Source organism: Erinaceus europaeus, chromosome 3 (genome assembly GCF_950295315.1).
Source record: "Erinaceus europaeus chromosome 3, mEriEur2.1, whole genome shotgun sequence".
NCBI lineage: Eukaryota > Metazoa > Chordata > Mammalia > Eulipotyphla > Erinaceidae > Erinaceus > Erinaceus europaeus.
The window spans coordinates 76,243,252-76,265,154 of record NC_080164.1 but is presented as its reverse complement, the minus strand read 5'-3'; the positions used below and the strand labels follow the sequence as shown (position 1 = coordinate 76,265,154).

At 40.2% G+C, this 21,903-nt stretch overlaps 1 protein-coding gene across 1 annotated transcript in view; it reads left to right on the top strand.

Annotated features, from left to right (window-relative positions):
• Positions 1–21,903, top strand: part of TACR1 (tachykinin receptor 1) — a 221,193-nt gene that overhangs the window by 107,625 nt on the left and 91,665 nt on the right. The window contains exon 2 of the mRNA XM_007523370.3: positions 14,353–14,547. Coding sequence (XP_007523432.1) covers positions 14,353–14,547 — 195 coding nt within the window. The remainder of the gene's footprint in view (positions 1–14,352; positions 14,548–21,903) is intronic.

Here is a 21,903-nt window from a genome sequence, read left to right as displayed (position 1 = left end):
TGGGAGACAGGAGCTAGTTCATGGAGTCAGATATGCATCTTAGCAATCACGAAGCCCAGGGTCGGAGCCTGAACACCACATGGGAGCACCATGGCATCAGGAGAAGCTCCACAGATGGTAGAGAAGTGTGGGTCATCCTGGGCTCTCCATCTCCCTGGCCACTGGTGACAGAGACCGGGGTGGCCCATGGGGATCCTGGGAGACCCTGGTGATGAAAGAGAGTGCATGGAGAGGAATAAATCACAACTTGCTCCTCTGGGAGAAGCTTCAGAGAGATGATTCATTTATTGGGAGATACAAGCAAGTAGATATACGCAAGGGTTAGAAAAAAGGATGAGGTCATCATTAATCCATACACAATACAGAGTTAAAGCTTGACCTATCAAGTATTTGATCACAACTGGAAAGTTACCCTATAATATCTGGTCATGAGTTCACAATACATAGGTAGACTTTTTTTTTTCTCTAAGGATGAATTACAAGCACTTCAGGGCAGGGGGGAAGGGGACAGTTGAGCAAAGACAGGATGTTTGTGGTGGGTTCCAGTTGGCCATACACAGTAATTCATGGCCTTTGTTCAAAGGCAGTGAGGAAGCATGTGCAGGAAGGTTCCCAGTCTGGAAATGCCCAACCATCACAAGTTCACCAGGTCAGGAGGGACCTGCCTATTGCCCCTCTAGGAGGGGGTTCAGGGTCAACCTGCTCAGACTTTCATGGAAATAATGGCTTGGACTTCCCAGACAGTGGGCTCCTCCACACAGAGAAGTGCTGTGGTGCCTGCCTTTCTGTCTGTCTGTCATTCCTCTCTGTCAAAAATTTTTATGAGAATGAAAAATAATGTGAGGGCAACAACAAATACTGAGTAAATGTCAAAATCTGAAATAAAGGTTTGAATAAAGACTCAAGTGTTGCTCATGTTCAACCTGAGATTGAGTCTTCCATCACCTCTCCCTAGTCCCAGCACACACAAGATGCCTCTGTGCGCTGAAGAAAAGAGAGCTGTGGGAGTGTGCCCTGAGTGAGGAAAAGGCAGGATCATGCCCCTTCCAGGCAACCTTCTGCCTTAGGTGCCCCCTGGCCTATATTCTAGCCTACCTTCTGTTCCCCTCCCCACTAAGAGGTTTTGTCTGAAAACATGTCTGCCACTGGGAAAGGGAAAAGTCCAGCATCAAAGAGCCCCCAGACACATCTCTATGTGTCTGTGGGAATCTCCTTTTAGCCTTCTAGACTTTGCCAGATGGGCATGCCACTCCCACAAGGCACTGATCTGTGATGCTGCTCACACAAAATTCAAAGTTAGCTAGATGAGACCATTAGCTAATATAATATCAAGGTTGTGTTGCATGTTAAAATGAATATTCAGGGGAATCTGTGATGCTGCTCACACAAAATCCAAAGTTAGTTAGATGAGACCATTAGCTAATATAATATCAAGGTTGTGTTGCATGTTAAAATGAATATTCAGGGGAGTCCGTTTAGTCCGAAATAGTTTCCAGGAGCAGTGAATTCCTAATACAGGCACCAAGTCCCAGAGATAACCCTGGTGATAACAAAACAAAACAGAAAATTCACTCCCATCTCAGATTATACCAAGCTACATTTTCCTGTCTAGCTGACAAAAGAGGGTTAGACAATACTCTAATGACAACAAAAGTGAAAAAGCACGGTATTAGTGTTGTCCAGAAAATCAGCTTCCTCCCATATTACGTTTCCACTAAATCCATAAAGTCTAATTAACATGCTTCTTTTTCCTCCTTGTAGTGATTAAAATTATATACAAACTGCACCCCAAACATCTCTCCTCCTCTGCTTCTCTCTTCCATCAGAACATATGTGACCCCACCCACATTTCCCAAATCAAATTTCTGTAAACCCACGTCACTCATATATCACTATATCCCTTCAGCCCAAGTTTTAGTTCCAAATCCCCAAAGTGGGCATGTCACCAAGGACATTAAAGGATTATCACCAAGGATTAAAGGTTATCAGCAGCAGCATCAAATGGCCCTGCAGTAGTGACTGATGTGTCTGTCCTATGCAAACACCAGCACAGTCTCAGGACTAGAGTCTCAAATGCAAGCCAAAGAAATGAATGGTTGATTAGATGCAAGGGAGGAGGTAATTCAATCCTTCCTCTTTCTTGGGGACAGTGGGAAGAGGGTATTTTGCTCCCAATGCTCTATGAATTTGCTGTCATTTCTTCTCTCAATTAGAAAAGTGGCAGGTGGGCTGGAAAAGTAACTCAGTTGGATAGTATGCTGCTTTGCCATGTGCATGACCTGAGTTCAAGCCCAGCCCCCCTGCATTGAAGGAAGATTCAGTTCTGCGGTCTCTTTCTCTCTCTGCCTCTGTCTGTTTCTATCTGAAAAGTCAAACATAAAAGAAGAAATAAAAAGAAGGGAAGGGGGAGAGGAGAGAATAGCTGTAAGTTCTAGCCTCCTGCTTCAACCTTCACTCTAACCACTAAGGAGATAGGATTACCTTTCTTTCTTCTGCCTTTATTTTGTCCTTTCTCTCTTTATTTCTCTTTTTTTTCCATCCCCCTCTCTCTCTCTATTTCTATCTTTCTTTTTTTTAATATTTATTTATTCCCTTTTGTTGCCCTTGTTTTATTGTTGTAGTTATTATTGATGTCATTGTTGTTGGATAGGACAGAGAGAAATGGAGAGAGGAGGGGAAGACAGAGAGGAGGAGAGAAAGATAGACACCTGTAGTTCTGCTTCACCACGACTCCCCTGCAGGTGGGGAGTTGGGGGCTCGAACCTGAATCTTTAAGCCGGTCCTTGAGCTTTGCGCCACTGTGTTTAACCCGCTGCACTTCTGCCCGACTCCCTATTTCTATCTTTATTCTTCCTTCCTTCCTTTCTCTCTTCATTTTGATAAGACAGAGAGAAATTAAGGGGGGTAGGGAAGAGAGAGAGGGAGAGACAGCTGCAGCACTGTTTCACTACTTGTGCAAGGGGAGACCAGGGTCTTGAACCCAGATGCTTGGGCATGGTAATGTGTATGCTCAACTGAATGCACCACCACCTGTCCCCGAGGGGTAAGATTAATATTATCGGTCATAAAACTTCCATCCCCTTGATTAATAGATGGGCACTCCTGATGGTGTTTATTCCCAGTAGTACTTTCTGCTCACTCATATCTGGCCTATCTTTGCTAACAGACACACTCAGGACATTAGGCCTGAATCATACCTTTACCGCCTTTATTCCACCCCACCTCTCCCTCCCCACAGTGTATTTCAGGCTTAGTCATGGAAACAGTAACTGAAGAATCTACAAATTTGGGTCATGGCATTCCTTCTCTGGTCACAGGTGAGGCAGGACAGCTCAGATAGCAGTCAGCTCCATTCTCTCCTTCAGCTCACTTTAAACTGTCACAGGCTCTCATTCCATCTTTCTCTACCTCCATTTTTTTTTTATAGTCGATTGACTGCATCCTTATTTCAGCTGCCACCTTTTGAAATTAGACCATTGACAGTGCTATGAATCTACTTTGTGTTTGGCGGACAAAAGCTCAAGCTTTATAGAATTGTGAGTAACCTGACAAGAAAGAGGTCTGGGGGTCTGCCATTCCCAAAATGCTTCAGTATTGTATAAATTTTGGGCCACATCTGTGGGCCACTCAAATCATCTTTATTCATAGTCCTGGGAGCCTGAATATAATTCTGTTGGCATTGTTGCCACTTAAGTGATTTGGATAAAGGAGTTTCCAATATTTTGACATTTAAAGAAAGGTCTTCAAAATTAGAGATGCTTAGAGAAATAAAGATATTAAAGACAATTATAGGATAGTTTCACTCATATGTGTAATGCAGAAAATTGAAACACATGAAATTACAAGAAATAAAGAAAGAGAAAAGGAGAATGAAAGAGATAGAGAGATGGGGGAGGTAAGCTAGCTGTCTCAAAGACTATGAGAATGAGGGAGGTTATAATTGGGAGAGTGAGGGCACAGACCTTTGGTGGTGAGTCTAGTGTAGAACCACACACTGTAACTTTATAATCTTGTAACCACTATTAGTCAAAAATAAAAAGATGTTTGAGAAGAATAAATAAATAAATAAAACAATTCACCAAAGTCCTGCAAGAAAATGCTAACTGATGAAAGGTTCCTGACTTCAGGTAGAAAGACTGTGTACTCTGGAAATAGAAGTGAATTGAGGGAGGAAAGGAAGGGAAGGATGCAGTTATTTGCTCCCAGAAAGAAACAAAGTTGATACCAACTTCGACTAGAAAGACTAAATGTGCTGTACTTCTCAAGACACTCGTTAATACAGAAGTTATTGGGAATTTAAGCATTTAAAGTCAAGACATAGGAAACCCTGGAGACCTGGGTCCAGTGTGGCCAGACCTGCAGGCTATCCTGGATGTCTCTAGGACAGAGACTACTGAGCAATAATGACTCTCATATACTGACCTCACATGTGTTCAGCCAATAATGTTATAGCCCACTGGGATTCCTCCTGCTGCATTTCTTTTCATTCAAAAAGCCACTTTGGGGGTGAGGGTAGATAGCATAATGGTTATGCAAAGAGACTCTCATTCATGAGGCTTCAAAGTCACAGGTTCAATCTCCTGCACCACCATAAGCCAGAGCTATGTTGTGCCCTGGTTAAAAAAGAAAAGAAAAGAAAAGAAAAGAAAAGAAAAGAAAAGAAAAGAAAAGATCCCACCTATAGAGTCTCTATGTGCCAAGAAATGTGTACATTTATGTATTCAGTTGGGGCTTGACTGAATATGTACTGCATCCTAGGCACCAAGGGAGGCCTGGAATACAAATATGAATAGATCATAGCAACCATGGATGTCAAAGAGTCTGGAGGAAGAAGAGAGAGAAAATATATATACAAAGAGATAAGGTCAGGGGGCCAGGTCGTGACGCACCTGGTTAAGTACTCACATTATAGTGCACAAGGACCCAGGTTCAAGCCCCTGGTTCCCACCTGCAGGGGGAAGTTTCCCTAGTGGTGGAACAAGGCCACTGGGTCACCCAAGGGCTGAGAGACAGCTTTCCCAGTAGGGTGAGAGCCTCACCACACATGAAGCCCTATTTCCCTGTACCACATAGGAGCACCACAGCACTAGAGGTAGCTCCAGGAGTGGTATAACAGTGTCTTTCTCTGTCTATTTTGACCTCATTGTCTCTCTGAAATAAAAAGAAAGAAATAGGGTGTTTGTCAATAGCGCAGCAGGTTAAGCATACATGACACGAAGCACAAGGATCCTGGTTCGAGCCCCGGCTCCCCACCTGCAGAGGAGTCGATTCACAGGCAGTGAAGCAGGTCTGCAGGTGTCTCTCTTTATCTCCCCCTGTCTTCCCCTCCTCTCTCCATTTCTCTCTGTCCTATCCAACAACAAAGACATCATTAACAACAACAACTACAACAATAAAAAACAAGTGCAACAAAAGAGAAAATAAATAATTATAAATTTTTAAAAGTATTTTCAAAAAAAAGAGAAGAAAGAAAGAAAGAAAGAAAGAAAGGAAGGAAGGAAGGAAGAAAGAAAGAAAGAAAGAAAGAAAGAAAGAAAGAAAGAAAGAAAGAATCTAGGAGTAGGGGAATTAAGCATGTACAAAACCTGGCAAAACAACACACACACACACAGGATTTACCCAGCCTGTGAGCTGGAATTTAGTTATCAATCTGTAAGGTTTAAGGAGTCTGTATGTGTATTTAAAGAGTATTACATGTCCTCCTCTGTTCATAATTCCTCTAGTTCTTCATTTTCCATAAACCAGACCAAAGGTCAATATGTACAGCCTGCCACCTGTTTCATAAATAAGATTTAACCAGCAGGCAGTCCAATAAAGCAGTCCGTGGATGCTATCACACCACAGAGGTAGTGTTGAGTCACTACAAAGGAAACTGCATCAGCCTCAGAACTTAGAACATTTGCTGCTTGGCCATGCTCCACCAAGCACCCCTTCTTCTAGGAGACTGACAACCATGCCAGGAAAAAGAGAGTATGAGCACTAGAGTTGGAGGGGGGAATACTGCACAAGGGATGTGGCAGGACAGATCTCTGGACAGAGGGAAGACACCCTCTCTGTCAGAGAACTCAGGGTTGGCATGGGGGGGTTCTTAAGAATACTGTGACTTTTCAAAAGACTGGGATTCCTTTCCACAATCAGATTGCTGTATTCTGCCCTTTTAGAAAAAGACTAGGCAGTTTTCTTTTCTGCCAGGTCTAAGGGATTATATGGAGAGTTCTCCTGGTAAAGCATAATCATGCAAGAGGAATGGGTCACCTCAGGTTTTTCACTGGAGAAACCATAAGCAGTTCAAATCTAAGCCAACAGTCCCCTGGTAGGGTTGGAACAGCCTGGAGTAGAGAGTAGTGGGGAACATAATCCACAGCTCAGCAGCCTCCAGACCCCTGGATTTCTCAATCTCTCTCTCTCTCTCTCTCTCTCTCTCTCTCTCTCTCTCTCTCTCTCCCCACCCCATGATTAATGTGTAAACTGGAAAGGCATTTCACTGACTGCCTTCTAGTCCTGTGAGCACAGTGCAGTCAATAAATACTTATTGAATGCATTTTCCTAGAGCTAGCAGCACTGTTAATATATTGCTGTAGCTCTTTCAGTAGATGTTTGATGTATTTAGATGGCTTCACATTGGGTGCATAAATGTTAATAACTGTTAAGTCATCTTGATTGACTGATCCTCCTAGCATTAAGTAATGTCCATCCCTATCTTTTGTAAATTTTATTGATTTTAAAGTCCATTGTGTCAGATATGAGAATAGCTGTTCCTGCCCTTTTGTGTGGGCCATTGTTCTGTATGATAGTTTTCCATCCTTTCACTTTGAGTCTGTGTTTGTCTTGTTGAGTTAGGTGGGTTTCCTGTATTGCTGGGTTGTGTTTTCTGATCCATCTTCCTACTCTGTGCCTTTTAATAGGTGAATTCAGGCCATTGACATTTATTGATATCATCGATTGAAGATATTTTAATCCTATTTTTGTAGGTTTTTAGAGTATTCTCATCTATGGCCTATTTATGGTAGTCTGACTGTTTATAGGATACCTTTCAGAACTTCTTTCAGGGCAGGCTTAGTGATAGTTTATTCTTTCAGCTGTTGCTTGTCTGAGAAGATTTTTATGCCTCCATCTAGTCTGAATGACAGTCTACCAGGATACAGTAGGTCTTCGTCGAAAGCCTTTCTCATTGAGCACTTAATAGATATCTTGCCATTCTCTTCTGGCCTGTAGTGTTTATGTGGAGAAGTCTGCTGGTAATCTTATGGGTTTTCTTCTGTAGATGACTTTTGATTTTCTTTTGCAGCCTTCAGGATCTTATCTTTATCCTTATTCCTTTCCATTTTAAATATGATGTGTGTTGGTGTCTTTAAGGCTGGGTAAATTCTGTTTGGGACCCTCTGGGCTTCTTGAACCTTTATGTCTTTGATGTTGTCTACACTAGAGACATTCTCAGCTATTATGTTAGCTATTTATGCTTCCTAAACTATACCATAAGGGGACTACTTGCAGAAATATAAAAACAGATACAGAAATCAACAACCATAAAGTAAACCATTAAACGTCCCCAATCAAATGATTTTTAAAAAGGGGGGGAGGGGAAGGGGGGAGTCGGGCAGTAGCACAGCGGGTTAAGCTAAAGTGGTGCAAAGCACAGGGACTGGCATAAGGATCCCAGTTTGAGCCTATGGCTCCCCACCTGCAGGGGAGTCACTTCACAGGCGGTGAAGCGGGTCTGCAGGTGTCTGTCTTTTTCTCCCTCTCTCTGTCTTCCCCTCCTTTCTCCATTTCTCTCTGTCCTATCCAACAACAATGACATCAATAATAACTACAACCATAAAAAAACAAGGGCAACAAAAGGGAATAAATAAATAATTTTTAAAAAGGACCCTTCCAGAGTCTCTAACTCTTCCCATAACACTTTGCTAGGAGCTTCAATTTTAATTTTAAGAATAATAAAGTATGTTCCACCTCCAGATTCTCCTAATAATTTTATAATATCCATTCTAAAGGATATACATAAGTGGTCCGGGTGGTGGTGCAGTGAATAAAAGCATTGGATCCTCAACCATGAGGTCCTAAGTTCAATCCCCAGCAGCACATGTACCAGAGTGATGTCTGGTTCTTTGTGTCCTCCTATCTTTCTCATTAATAAATAAATAGATTCTAAAAAAAAAAAAAAAAGGATATACACAAGACTATGAGCATGGACTCGTACAAGGACTCTAATTCAAGCCTCTGCTCCCCACTTGCAAGAGGGACGTTTCATGAGTAGTGAAACAGTTCTTCAGGTGTCTGTCCTTCTCTCTCCCTCTTAATCTCCACTCCCCTCTCAGTTTCTCTCTGTCCTGTGGAATAAAATTGAAAAAAATGGGGGTGGGGGAGAAAAATGGCTGCCAGGAGCCCCAGTAAGAACCTTAGAGGCAGGGAGTCGGGCTGTAGCACAGCGGGTTAAGTGCAGGTGGCGCAGAGCACAAGGACTGGCGTAAGGATCCCGGTTCAAGCCCCCGGCTCCCCATCTGCAAGGGAGTCGCTTCACAGGCGGTGAAGCAGTTTTGCAGGTGTCTATCTTTCTCTCCCCCTCTCTGTCTTCCCCTCCTCTCTTCATTTCTCTCTGTCCTATCCAACAACAATGACATCAACAACAACAATAATAACTACAATAATAAAAACAACAAGGACAACAAAAGGAATAAATAAATATAAAAAATAAATAAATAAATAAAATTTTAAAAAGAACCTTAGAGGCAAAATAAACAAAGAAAAAGGATATATATATATATGCAAGTTAGTAAGACATTGATCATATTAGCATAAATTAGTTTGTATATAATGTGCATATAAAACATGATCAAAGTTATAATAACTATTATTCTCTGAAAAGAGTATCTGTACATTTTACCAATAAATAAGTTTTGTTACCAATTAACAGGTTACATAAAACAATATCTAAAACAAAAAGCAGTTGTAGATTCTGTCTTGAACTATTTAAGTAATACCTCTTTGGGAAACATCAATTAACTACCTAGAAACAGTCATGATTTATCGTTAGATTTACTATCTGCAGTATAAGCTAATCACTTTTGTTTTCTCAATATAATTGTTTTTAATTTAAATCTCCTAGCTTGGAATCTGTGAACTTGTGTGTCATTCTGTATATAGGACACTCATGTGCCACAATATTAATTTCATCCACTTTTTTCATTGTTTCTTCACATTCTGCTCTGGTTTCTTCTTGTCATGTGTTATATGTATCCATAACATCTGTTATATACACACTTTTTCCTGTGTGCCACCTGCTCCTTCAGTCACACCCCACAATGTTTATAATCACTTTTTCTAGCGATATTTGAAATGAGTGACACTGGAGAAAAAAGTGTTTAAGCTGGCCAATATATGTTATTAATCTCTACATTAGTGTGCCTATGAGTCTGTATACATGTATGAATGTATGTTTAAGTATATTCCTACTTGGGGATGAAAACATTTCGGAGAAATTTTAGAGTAACCTATTTAATTAAAGGCCTTCACCTTACTAGAACAGGTATTTGGTGGTCAGCAAATGTTTGTACCCATGCCCTGCCATTCCAAATATATCATCATTTGATTTGGAATTTTTTGTGAATGGTTAATGATTGATGTAGGCAGGCTCTTGATGCAGCTAGTGCTAGTACAGGGCCCAGTATCTAAATGTTATAGACATGCTCCCTCTTCTAGAATTAGAGGGGAGAAAATGAGTAATTTATAAGTAGGATGCAGCTAATGCTCGCAACATAATTATTTCGCTGAGCTTGATCTCCTTTCTCTCTTTTTAGTGCATTTAAAAATATTAGATTCTAATTAGACATGTTAAACTTTAAAGACTAAGATGTTTTCTGATTCATTTCTTTGATAAGTTCTTTGGTTATGTACTTCCCTTTGATAACCTAGGTACTAGTGACTCAGTCTGTGGTAAGAATACTCTTAAGGGAGCCGGGCGCTAGCGCAGCGGGTTAAGCGCAGGTGGCGCTAAGCGCAAGGACCGGCATGAGGATCCCGGTTTGAGCCCCCGGATCCCCACCTGCAGGGGAGTCGCTTCACAGGCGGTGAAGCAGATCTGCAGGTGTCTGTCTTTCTCTCCTCCTCTCTGTCTTCCCCTCCTCTCTCCATTTCTCTCTGTCCTATCCAACAATGACGACATCAACTACAACAACAATAACTACAACAACAATAAAAAAAAAAGACAACAAGGGCAACAAAAGAGAAGATAAATAAATAAAAAATTACAAAAACATACTTTTAAAAAAAGAATACTCTTAAAAACTGGATATTTATAAACATTAAATATAAATTGAATGCCCCCTCTCCCCCCTCACATTCGGGCTTACCTTTGAGTAGAGACATCCAACTCCAGAGATTCAATCACAGGCCTCTAGCTTCACATCCAGCAACATAACCTCTCCACCACAGCCATCAGCTGTGGGGGGAAGAGGAGGGAAGAAGGGGGAAGAGAGGGGGAGAGGGGGGAAGAGGGAGGAAGAGCTTATAACCAAATCTTATTTAACCTTATAAACAAGCATTGTCTGGGGGAGGTTACCAATAAATTTATAAATAGATGCTAGTGGAACTCAAGATAGAACTGGGCAGTAGGCAAGAAAACATGCATCTGAGGGCAAGTCATCCACATGATAGGATGGCTTTGGGGTACTCAAGGAAGGAGCGTGTTCTACAAGTCCCAGAAATGAGAACTGTGAGGGAGAGAAAGAAGAATCAACAAGATGCCGAAATGGCTCTGTTTGGAGCAAATGAAAACGTTGAAATTTTTAAAAGTCAATCTTTTTCATTCTCTCTGGCTTTCTGTGGGTAATGCTTCCATTTATCACTGAAATGGTTCCTATATTCTAGGAGCAGCAGAGAGTTAACGGAAATGGGCTCCTAAATTGCAGTTTTTGCAATAAAGATAAAGCATGGCTTTCTGCCAACCCTTTAGAAATATGCCAAGACAAACCCCTGCAGCCCCTCTCAAGTTAGATTCAGAAGGGCCTATTAACACTATGGACATGGGATGGGCATGAGGGTATGTTTATTTAAGACTGAGAATTTATTATGAGTTCAATGAAAATTAAAATCTTGCTTCTAAAATGATATTTTAAAAATGGCAATGTAATTACCATGCTCTCTCCTGTGTGTCCTACATAAGCTCCTGTGAGGATTGTGTTTTCTCAGGTGCCCTGCACGCAGACATCTGATGAAAGTATCTTCATGGCTTCAGGGAGAGATCTTCCCTCCGGGAAATGATACAATAAGCCACACTACCATACCAATTCCCCAAACTCAAAGATTCATCCCTTCACTGAATTTAAAAGAAGCTGAAGACAGTGGTTGCACAAGTCTACTTCCATTGGCTCTGATTCTAGGCTCCCCCCTCACCAACTGGCACCCTCTCATGATAGAAAGTGGAACCAAGAATCCATTACTGTCAGGCAGAAAGAATTAGGGAGATTTTTGAGGAAATTAAGATTGTTCAGGGTCGTTTTCAGGAGACCACTCCAGGAATGGTAGATTACTGAGCCCATTCAAGGGACCCACTGGGGGCTAATCTAGGGGAAAAAAGTATTTAGATGAATGAATGATTAGATTAAACAGTCAGTCAAAGAAATGTCTTAGCATTTTGGGGGGGATCCAATGAGTATGTTACATGTCTTAATATCAAACCTTATATTCATTGACAAGACTATCTGAAATATATCTATGAGTTTGAGAGGAGACAACACACGCTAAAATGTTGGAATATACCGCCAAGTTCTAAATTTAAGTGCATCTGAATTTTAAAAATTACTGATTTAATATTGACTTACAAAATTGTAAGAGAATAAGTGTATAATTCCATACTGTTCCTACCACCAGAGTGCTGTGTCCCCATCCCCCTCCAGTGGAATCTGTAATAGTTCTCCCAAGGTCACAGATATGGGTTGACTATATATCTATCTTTGTCTCTACCTCAATATATGTTTTTCCCATTTTATTCACTTCCATGGTCCTGCCTTCACTTTCTTTCTAAGTCACATCTACACCTATTACTGCTTCTGAGTCTTTTTTCTATTTCCTCTTCTCTCTCAAGTATCTCTGAATATTTTGAAAAGTGATTTGAAAATATTTGATTCTTACTAATGTAATAGTAAGATAACAATATCTTAAGTTCACTGAAAATCCATAAGCATAAAATCACGAATTCTTTAAAAAAAAAAAAAAAGGAGGGGGAGGAGGGAAGGTAAGAGAAGTGGAGGAAGAGGAAGAAGCAGGTGATGCTTGACTGACAGCAATTTGATTGTTTTCTTTGCCATTTTCGATGGCAGCTGATTGTAGGATTTATAGCCCTTAACCAGTAAACAGTGTTCAGAGACTTATAGGTGATCACTTGGTCCCATCACAATGTCATTTCCAAGTCTCCTCCTAATTCTTCTCACTCTTGCTTTTGAGATCTCTTATCCATTTTCCAAAATGAAATTTCTGGGACAGGGAACTATTTATAAGATGGAGAAGGAGGAGGGGCATCTTGCCTTTCAGCAAGTTCCCATCAAACCCAACTAAACACACCTAAGTACCTCTAAGACTCCACCAAGAATCCACTTATCATCCCAGGACTTAATTATCTCTGCAGCCTGCCTCATGCTCTAAGGGTTTTTTTGTTGTTTTGTTTTGTTTTGTTTTTTAAATTTTATTACCACGTGAGGTCACATATCGTGGTACTGACAGCTGACAGCTGTGCTGCTATTTGTCTGATCGTTTCTGAAGTCCCCATTGAGTATTCTGTACCACGCAAGTCAGAAATACCTGCATGTCAGAGAATCAGGTGGGCAATTCTGAGGGTAGTGTAAGACATAATTTCTATTCTGAAAAAAATATGTAATTTAAGGTCTGGCTACACAAATTTTGCAGGGTAAATAAGCAAAGAGAGGTAAATGCATTTTAAAAGTAAGTGGAAGGGTCAAATGTGACAATGACTGATGTGAAATGTAAATCGGTATATTTATTCTTCCCAAACTCTGCTGCACCTCAGAGGCTGCACACAGATTCCAGCACATCTGAATGGACACAGCCATTCAGATGGCCCATTCAGTGCCTCACCCCAGGCATGGAAAGAGAACCAGTGGCAGAGGCTTGGCTCCAAACCTCACTCTGCTCCCATTTGCTGCCAGACTTCGCTCCATGCTGGTCTTTAGTAGACTTGAGTGTGTCTGTCTCAGCAGGTGGGAGCTTGCATTTCTCTTCATGCAACATGTGTTACTAGCATCACACAGACTCCATGGTATTCAAGGACTGATGAAAATCCTTCCAGGAACTCTTGGATGCTGCAGGTTTCTGGCCTCTTTTTTCTTACATATATGCATTCACTTCTCTTCAGACTATATGGACCCGTGGAGAATGGATAGCCCTTTTAAAATTTCCACATGACAAGGTCTTAAATTTTTTTGACATCTATAACCACCATCACTTACACCCAGAAAGACAGAGAGTCCTTAGATAGAATGCACTGACAACATTGTTTCTGATTTCACAGTAAGCCACTGGCCAAATATACTTGGCCATCATGTCCCTAGCATAAGTGTCTAATTGATGAAAACTACTCTCTCAAAATGTTTCTGAATGGACCCTGAAATTCTTTAAAATACTACTAACCTTTTTTAAAATTTTTTAAATTTTATTTTTATTATCTTTATTTATTGGATAGAGACAGCCAGAAATTGAGAAGGAAGGGGAAGATAGAGAGGGAGAAAGAGGGAGTCGGCAGTAGTGCAGCAGGTTAAGTGCTGCACTAGTTAGGTTAGTGCTGCACAAAGCTCAAGGATGGATGTAAGAATCCTGGTTCAAGCCTCTGGCTCCCCACCTGCAGGAGGGGGTCATGTAACAGGCTTGAAGCAGGTTTGCAGGCGTCTATCTTTCTCTCCCCCTCTCTGTCCTCCCCTCCTCTTCGATTTCTCTCTGTCCTTTGCAACAACACCAAGGGCAACAAAATGGGAAAAATAGCCTCCAGGAGCAGTGGATTCGCAGTGTAGGCACTGAGCCTCAGCAAAACATTGGAGGCAAAAAAAAAAAGAGGGAGAAAGACAGAGAGACACCTGAATCACTGCTTTACCACCTTGAGCATTGTACCAGGTACACCAACTCCCAGCCCCTAACCTTTTTCTCTCTCTGTTTTTAATGATTTTAAGTATTTTATAGCATCAGACATAAAGAAGATAGAATATGAGAAATGGATCATAAAAATAATTGTAAAAGTCTCCAGGAGTCAGCAGGTTTCAGAGTTTTACATTGACAGGAATAACACATAAACACCACTATAGATATGGATGTCCACTACAGAACTCTGTTGTTTCTTCTCTGTTCCAGGTATATGGCCATCATCCATCCGCTCCAGCCCCGGCTGTCAGCCATGGCCACCAAGGTGGTCATTGGTGTCATCTGGGTCCTGGCGCTTCTGCTGGCCTTCCCCCAGGGCTACTACTCAACCACAGATACCCTGCCCAACAGAGTGGTATGCATGATCAAGTGGCCAGAAGATCCTGACAAGATTTATGAGAAAGTGTGAGTAGAGATTGTTCCTGGTGCTGTCTTGGCCCTTTCTTGTTTCTTCTTTCCATGTTTATTGTTTGTGGTTGTGTGTTCAAATTTAACGTGTACAATCATGCCTCACTTAACAACAGTGATCCATTCTAAGGAATGCATCCTCAGGTGATTCCATAGCTGTGCCAATGCCATGAAGTGTACTTACACATCATATGTAGCTGGTATAACCTACAACAACTATGAGCTATGACGATTAGTACCACTGCTGTACATGAGATCTGGCACTGACTGAAATGTCATTACAGGAAATATGACTGTATCTGTAAAGCATTTATCACAACCGTTCTGGTTATCACAAACCGTACCAGGTTGATGTGTCCAGGGTATCGTTTTATCCCAGACACTATGCTGGGACTTTGTGAAAAAGTAAAATAAAAGAATTATTACAGGCATCTACACGATAGCTTGTCAACCTCCAAGAATATGAGGGCCCAAAGACTGATGCACAGGCATACTGCTGCATCTGTTGCATGGAGGATGGATATATGACTTCCAGAAAGCAATGGATAAAGCTTAGACTTTGACTTCTTTTTTAAAAAATTGTAATTATAAAATGGAAATGTTGACAAGACTATAGGATAAGAGGGGTACATTTCCACACAATATCTACCGTAGGGTTCCATAACCAATCCCCTCCCTAGATAGCTTCCCTATTATTTATCCTTCTGGGAGTATGCACCCAGGATCACTGTAGGGTACAGAAGGTGGAAGGTCTGGCTTCTGTAATTGCTTCCCTGCTGAACATGGGCGTTAGCAGGTCAATCCATACTACCAGCCTCTCTCTCTCTTTTCCCTAGTGAGGCAGGGATTTAGAGAGGTGGGGGTCCAAGACATATGATGGGGTCCTCTGCCAAAGGAAGTTGAGTTGGCATCATGGTAGCATCTGGAACCTGGTGGCTGAAAAAGAGTTAAGATACAATGCAGAGCAAATTGTTCACTAATCATGAACATAAAGGCAAGAATATTGCTGATGAAGTTTTGTGGTCTCCGTTTTGGAAAAAGCTACTAGGTCTACTTTAGGTAGGGTTTACAGTTTAAACTTTCACTTCTACACACAGACAGTGGGACTGAATTGAACAGTAGTGGGTGACTGATGCTCAGTCTATACACAGGCATTGAAAAAGATTCTTTTAAATGAAACTACAAGCTTGAACAGAGCCTCAGTGGGAGAAAGAACATAGCTTTATAAGCCATACATGACCTGTGAACATGATCAAGCCACAAGTTTCCTTTAAAGGTGGGGAAAAACCTCTCTGGATTAACATTCATTATGGAAATTGCTCCAGAAACCACTATCAATTTCATGGGCTGTAGCTGAATTCTAAGTTCTCATAATCTTTTAAAAGCCTTTCTACAACTTTTGTTTCAAATATTCAAAGTTTATTTTTAACATCCAACAAATTCAGAGTTTAACTTTGAAACAAAGGTTTATTTTCCACAGATCTCTGGGGTCTTTTCCAAAATAGTGGTGTTTAGAGCTTTAATCTTAAAATTTTGCTGGTTTATGCTTATTAATGACTAGAAAGTCCCTTTGAAGCTCAACAAAATGTGTTGGATTGTTCTATGGCCTTGTTTTGAGAACTCAGAGTAGCTCCTTGGTTAAGTCTGCTATCATTGTTTATTTCATGATTTCAAGAGTGAGTCTGCATCAGAGTATCTACTTTTGCCTCTGAAAGATGTACAAAGTGTTTATAGAGGCAGCAGTAGGTTGAAAGATTTCATATTTGCTACTCATATATTGGTTGTAATGCCACATTAATAAAAAACATTGTTAAGTTGCTTAAATTTAGTTTATTTAGTTAATATACCAGTAGTGCATCCCGTGAGTACCCATTCATTGGGGAAACTGACGATCCTTCCTAGCCGACTGAATCCACATGGATCCCAGTCACTTTCAAAGCCAGCAACAAGCAGCTCCTGACAGCTTTCAACCTGACCTGTTGACTGGCTACGGAAGAAGGGCAAACGCTAGAAGAAGAAGTATCCCCCCATAAAACATTATAATGTATATTTTAGGAAATTTTATTTTTTACTAGCCTTAAAAAAAGTATTTATTAATGTCCTTTTCTGTTAGAACTAATGATTGCCACTCCCACAGTACATTATAATCTGAAACTGAAAATGAGAAGACAATTTTGTTGTGAGGCAGCATGTTAATTACAACTAGAGTATGGGCCTTGCATTTTGGTGAGAGATCAACTCCCACCCACATCCCTTTCTAACTGAGTTGAAATTGTAAGTTTATCAAGTTCTAAAAGTATTTCCCACACAGAGGTATTGAAAGTAGTGAATTGGAGATAAGTTGCGCCCAGTGCCATGCTCTTGGTAACCATTTGGTGATAATTAGCTATTGCCACTAGACTCATTCATTGACCTGGGTGCATAGGCAGATGACTGGCAGCAGACAGTGTGGTGGGGAGATGCACAGACCTAATTTTTCTAATGAATAATTTGTGCCAGCTAATTTCATTAAGAGATCTTGTAGAAGAAACTCAGAGAGCTACAGTTGCCTTCTGGTTGCACAGTAAACTTCCAACCTGGCCATCCATCATTCTGACTCTTTATTAATATACAGATCAAATTAAGTGCTATTAAAAAGGAATTCCAATAAAAAAACAGGCAAAAGTTTGGAACATTCATTTCATGAAAGGAAGTATCCAAATGACCAATTAATATATGAAGAGACAGGCAACTTCATTCATTAGCAATGAAATGCAAATAAAACTATAATGAGAGCTTACTATACATGCATCAGACTACTAGCAGATATTAAGAAGTTTAGCAAAACAGCATTTATAAATATTGATAACAAAACTGAGTAATGAAAACTTCTGTAGACTGCTGGAAATAGACACTAATAAGGCCACACTGGGAAGTATTTTGCAGTACCTAGAAGTTATTTCACTTAGGAGTAACTAACCTAGAAAAATTCAAGCACGGGGGCCAGGTGGTGGCCCATATGGTTGAGTGGATATGTTACAGTGTGTAAGGACCCGGGTTCCAGTCCCTGGTCCCCACCTACAGGGGGAAAGCTTTGCAAGTGGTGAAGCAGTGCTGTAGCTGTCTCTCTGTCTCTCTCCCTATCACCCCCTTCCCTCTCAATTTCTGACTCTCTCTATCCAATAAAGATAACAGTCAAAAAAAGTTGTGCATGTATGTACCCAAATACATCTACTGTAACATTCACATCAGCAGTTTTCCTAATATCCCAAACTGGTGCTACTCTAAATATGCATCAGTAATGAGATTAATAAAAAAAGTTAAGGTGAAAGCATATAATGGAATGGTATGTACCTCATAGAATGAACCAAGAATGTAGCTCCATGCAAGCTGGATGGCTCTTATAAACAAATTATAAGATAAGCACAGTAAATGTACTTTGTAGGAGGTGGTAAGTGATGAAATGATAAATGCAAGCAAAAGGGTAGTCTCCATGAAAGTGCAGCTCACTGGGGCTGAACAGTGGCACACCCAGTAGAGTACATGCATTACCATGTGCAAGAACTGAGGTTCAACACCCCTGGTGGGGAGCTTCACTAGTAGTGAAGCAGTGGTGTGTGTGTCTCTCTTTCTCCCTCCCTCTTATCTTCCCTATTCCACTCCATGTATGTCTCTGTCAAAAATAGATAAATAGATCTTATTTTAAAAGAGAGCAAAAGGTAAATATCATGATTACTTCTCAAGGGTTATGAACTTTGGGTTGTCTGCCTATTACAGAGTACAGATATAAACACTTCTACATATATAATACAACAGCATAAAGACCTCAAAAGTAGAACTGGTGAGCCAAATATATAGATCATTTTAATTTTTATATTCATTCTCATATAGGATTGTATTGATTTACATTCCCACTGATAATGTGTGAGAGTCACTATTTTCCACAATCTCATCAAAGAGGCTTTTAAATGTTTGTCCATTTGGCCGAGAAAAGTGATTTCTCAATGTAGTTAAAATTTGCATACTTCCTTTATTAGGAGCAGAGCTGAATATCTTTTCATAACTTAGGAGCTGTTTTTATAGATTTTTTATAATCTACTTGTTTCATCTATCACAATATAAATAGGCTCCTACCATTAAAGACCTCTATAACTTGATCTAAGCACACACATCCACACACACCCACACCTTTGTCAGCTGGCCCCTTCCTTTGAAGTGCTTTCTTTTGCTTTGCAGAAGCCTTTTTAATTTGATGCAGTCCCATTCGTTTATTTTTGTTTTGTCTTCTTGCAATTGGACTTAAGTCATTGAAGATTCCTATAAAATTTAGATGGAAAAGAGGTCTGCCAGTATTTTCCTCTAAGTATTTGTTAGTTTCTGGTCTAACATGCAAGTCTTTGATTCATTTGGAGTTTACTTCTGTGTGTGTTGAAATGAAGTGGTTCAGTTCCATTCTTCTGCATATTTCAACCCAATTTTCCCAGCACATAAGACAAAAGGCTGGTAACCAAATACATAAAGAACTAACCAAACTCAGCAACAACAACAACAAAAATGACCCCATCCAAAAGTGGGGAAAGGGTATGAACAGAATATTCATCAAAGTGGAGATATGAAGGCCAACAGATATATGAAAAAATGCACCACATCATTGTCAGGGGAATGCAAATAAAGACAGCAATGAGATACCACTTCACTCCTGTGATAATTCAAAAGGATAGTATCAACAAATGCTGGAAAGGCTGTAGGTGTAAAGAAAGCCTCCTGCACTGCTGGTGGGAATGGATATTGGTCCAACCCCTGTGGAGAATAGTCTGTGGAGAATAGTCTGGATAACTCTCAGAAGAGAATAGTGGAGAATAGTCTGGAGAACTCTCAGAAGACTAGAAGTGGACCTATCCTCTGACCCTGCCATTCCTCTCCTGGGGATATATCCTAAAGAACCAAACACACCCATTCAAAGAGATCTGTGTATATCTATGTTCATAACAGCACAATTTGTAATAGTCAAAACCTTGAAGCAACCCAGGTGTCCAACAACAGATGAGTGGCTAAGAAATTTGTGTTATACGTACACAGTGGAACATTACTCTATAGAATAATGATTTCATCTTCTTCACCTTATCTTTGATAAGGATGGAAGGAATCATGTTAAGTGAGAGAAGTCAGAAAGAGAAGGATGATTATGGGATGATCTCACTTATGGACAGAAGTTGAGAAATAAGAACAGAAGGGAAAACACAAAGTGAGACTTGGACTGGGTTTAGTGTATTGCACCAAAGTAAAGTACTCTAGGTGGGATGGGAGCAAGACTGTCAAGTCTTGGTGCATGTTGGTGGGGGAAGACATGGGCTGGGGGTAAGAGTGTTTTGCAGAAAACTGAGAAATTTTACACATGTATCAACGACTGTATTTACTGTAAGTGATTAATTCCCTCAATAAAAAAATTTTTAAAAAAAAGGGTTTTTTGGGGGAAGGTGAGAATCAAAAGTGACTCTCTTTAGTGCAAAAAAACACTAAAAAGTAAGTGAACATATAAAGAATAAATATCTGACTTTGCAATATGCATCAAGTCCCATGTTCCGTTCAAAGTAGAAGACATATGTGGTAACTTTAAAGTCATTCAGAGCAAGCCCATTCTTGATCATTCTCTGCAGGATATCAGGGTTTTGTGTTCTTAGGTAGTCATAGGGCAATGTCTATGGCCTCAAGGGGGATGAATTAGCTCACATTTCTTTATCAGAAAACCCACCACCAAAACCAATAAAAAGCCTTTGGTGAAAATGAGAAAGACATATAGAAGAACATAATTTAGATAGCTGGGGAGCAGATCAGTTTCTCTAAATCAGTTTGTAATATTTGTCTTAATATTAATATTAGTGCGTTATTAATATTAATATGTTATTTTATGTTAATTAAACTTATATATGTATATAATTTAGAGATTTAGCATAAAGTGTATATACTTAACTCCAAATATTAACAAAAGTACTGAGATAGAATACCGTCAGAAAATAGCAACCACACATGACTAAATTACCTAATGATTTTTGGGGCCAGGTGGTGGTGTACCTGGTTAAGGACACACATTATAGTGTGCAAGGACCAGAGTCAAGTGCCTGGTCTCCACCTGCAGAGAGAAAGCTTCCCAAATGGTGAAGTAGGTCTGCAGGTGTCTCTCTGTCTGTCCCCCTTCTCTATCTCCCCCTCCATACACAATTTCTGTCTCCATCTAATAAATAAACAAATAAAATTTAAAAAGGATTTTGTAGACATGCCCATGATGTGGATAAATTATTTCAGTTGTAATTCTAGAGGCCGGGTGGTGGTATACCTGGTTGAGTTCACATGCTACAATGCTCAGGGATCTAGGTTCGAGCCCCTGGTCCCCACCTGCAAGGGGAAAGCTTTGCAAGTGGTGAAGCAAGGCTGCAGGTGTCTCTCTGTCTCTCTCCCTCTCTCTATCTCCCCTTCTCCATTTATAACTGTCTCTATGTAATAAATAAATAAAGATAATAAAAACAATTGTAATTCTCTGTAAGTACCACAGTAGCAAAGTCTATAAAGGCTAAGGAGTTAGCTCAGCAGGTGAATTCAAGACTTGGCAGGTTTGAGAACCACAAAAGAATCTGGCACCATATATATATATATATATATATATATGCTAAGCTATGATCTTTCACTCTCTTTTTCTCTTCTTGCTAATAAAGATAGATAAATGATATTTTTTTAACTTTTTATTTTATTTTATTTATTTATTCCCTTTTGTTGCCCTTGTTGTTTTATTGTTGTAGTTATTATTGTTGTTGTCGTTGTTGGATAGGACAGAGAGAAATGGAGAGAGGAGAGGAAGACAGAGAGGAGGAGAGAAAGATAGACACCTGCAGACCTGCTTCACCGCCTGTGAAGCAACTCCCCTGCAGGTGGGGAGCCGGGGTTCGAACCGGGATCCTTATGCCGGTCCTTGTGCTTTGCGCCACCTGCGCTTAACCCGCTGCGCTACAGCCCGACTCCCAGATAAATGATATTTTAAATACATGTTTATTTCTTTAAATTTACTAACACAGAGAGAAGTTTATAAGAAGAGAGAGAGAGATCTGCAGCACTGCTTCACTGCTTATAAATCTTCCCCCCCTGCAGAAGGGGACTGGGGACTTGAACCCAGGTCCCTGTGCATGGTAAAGTATGTGTTCAATCAGGTGTACCACAAACTGGCCCAATAAAAAGATGTTTTAAATATATATTTTAAAAGACTATAAATATATATTATTGTCATACTCCAAGCATTTTGTCCTTTGTATTTTGTAAGCCATTATCAAGAATTTGCTAAAATTTTATACTTAGATTCTTTACTATAAAAAAAAAAAAACCGAC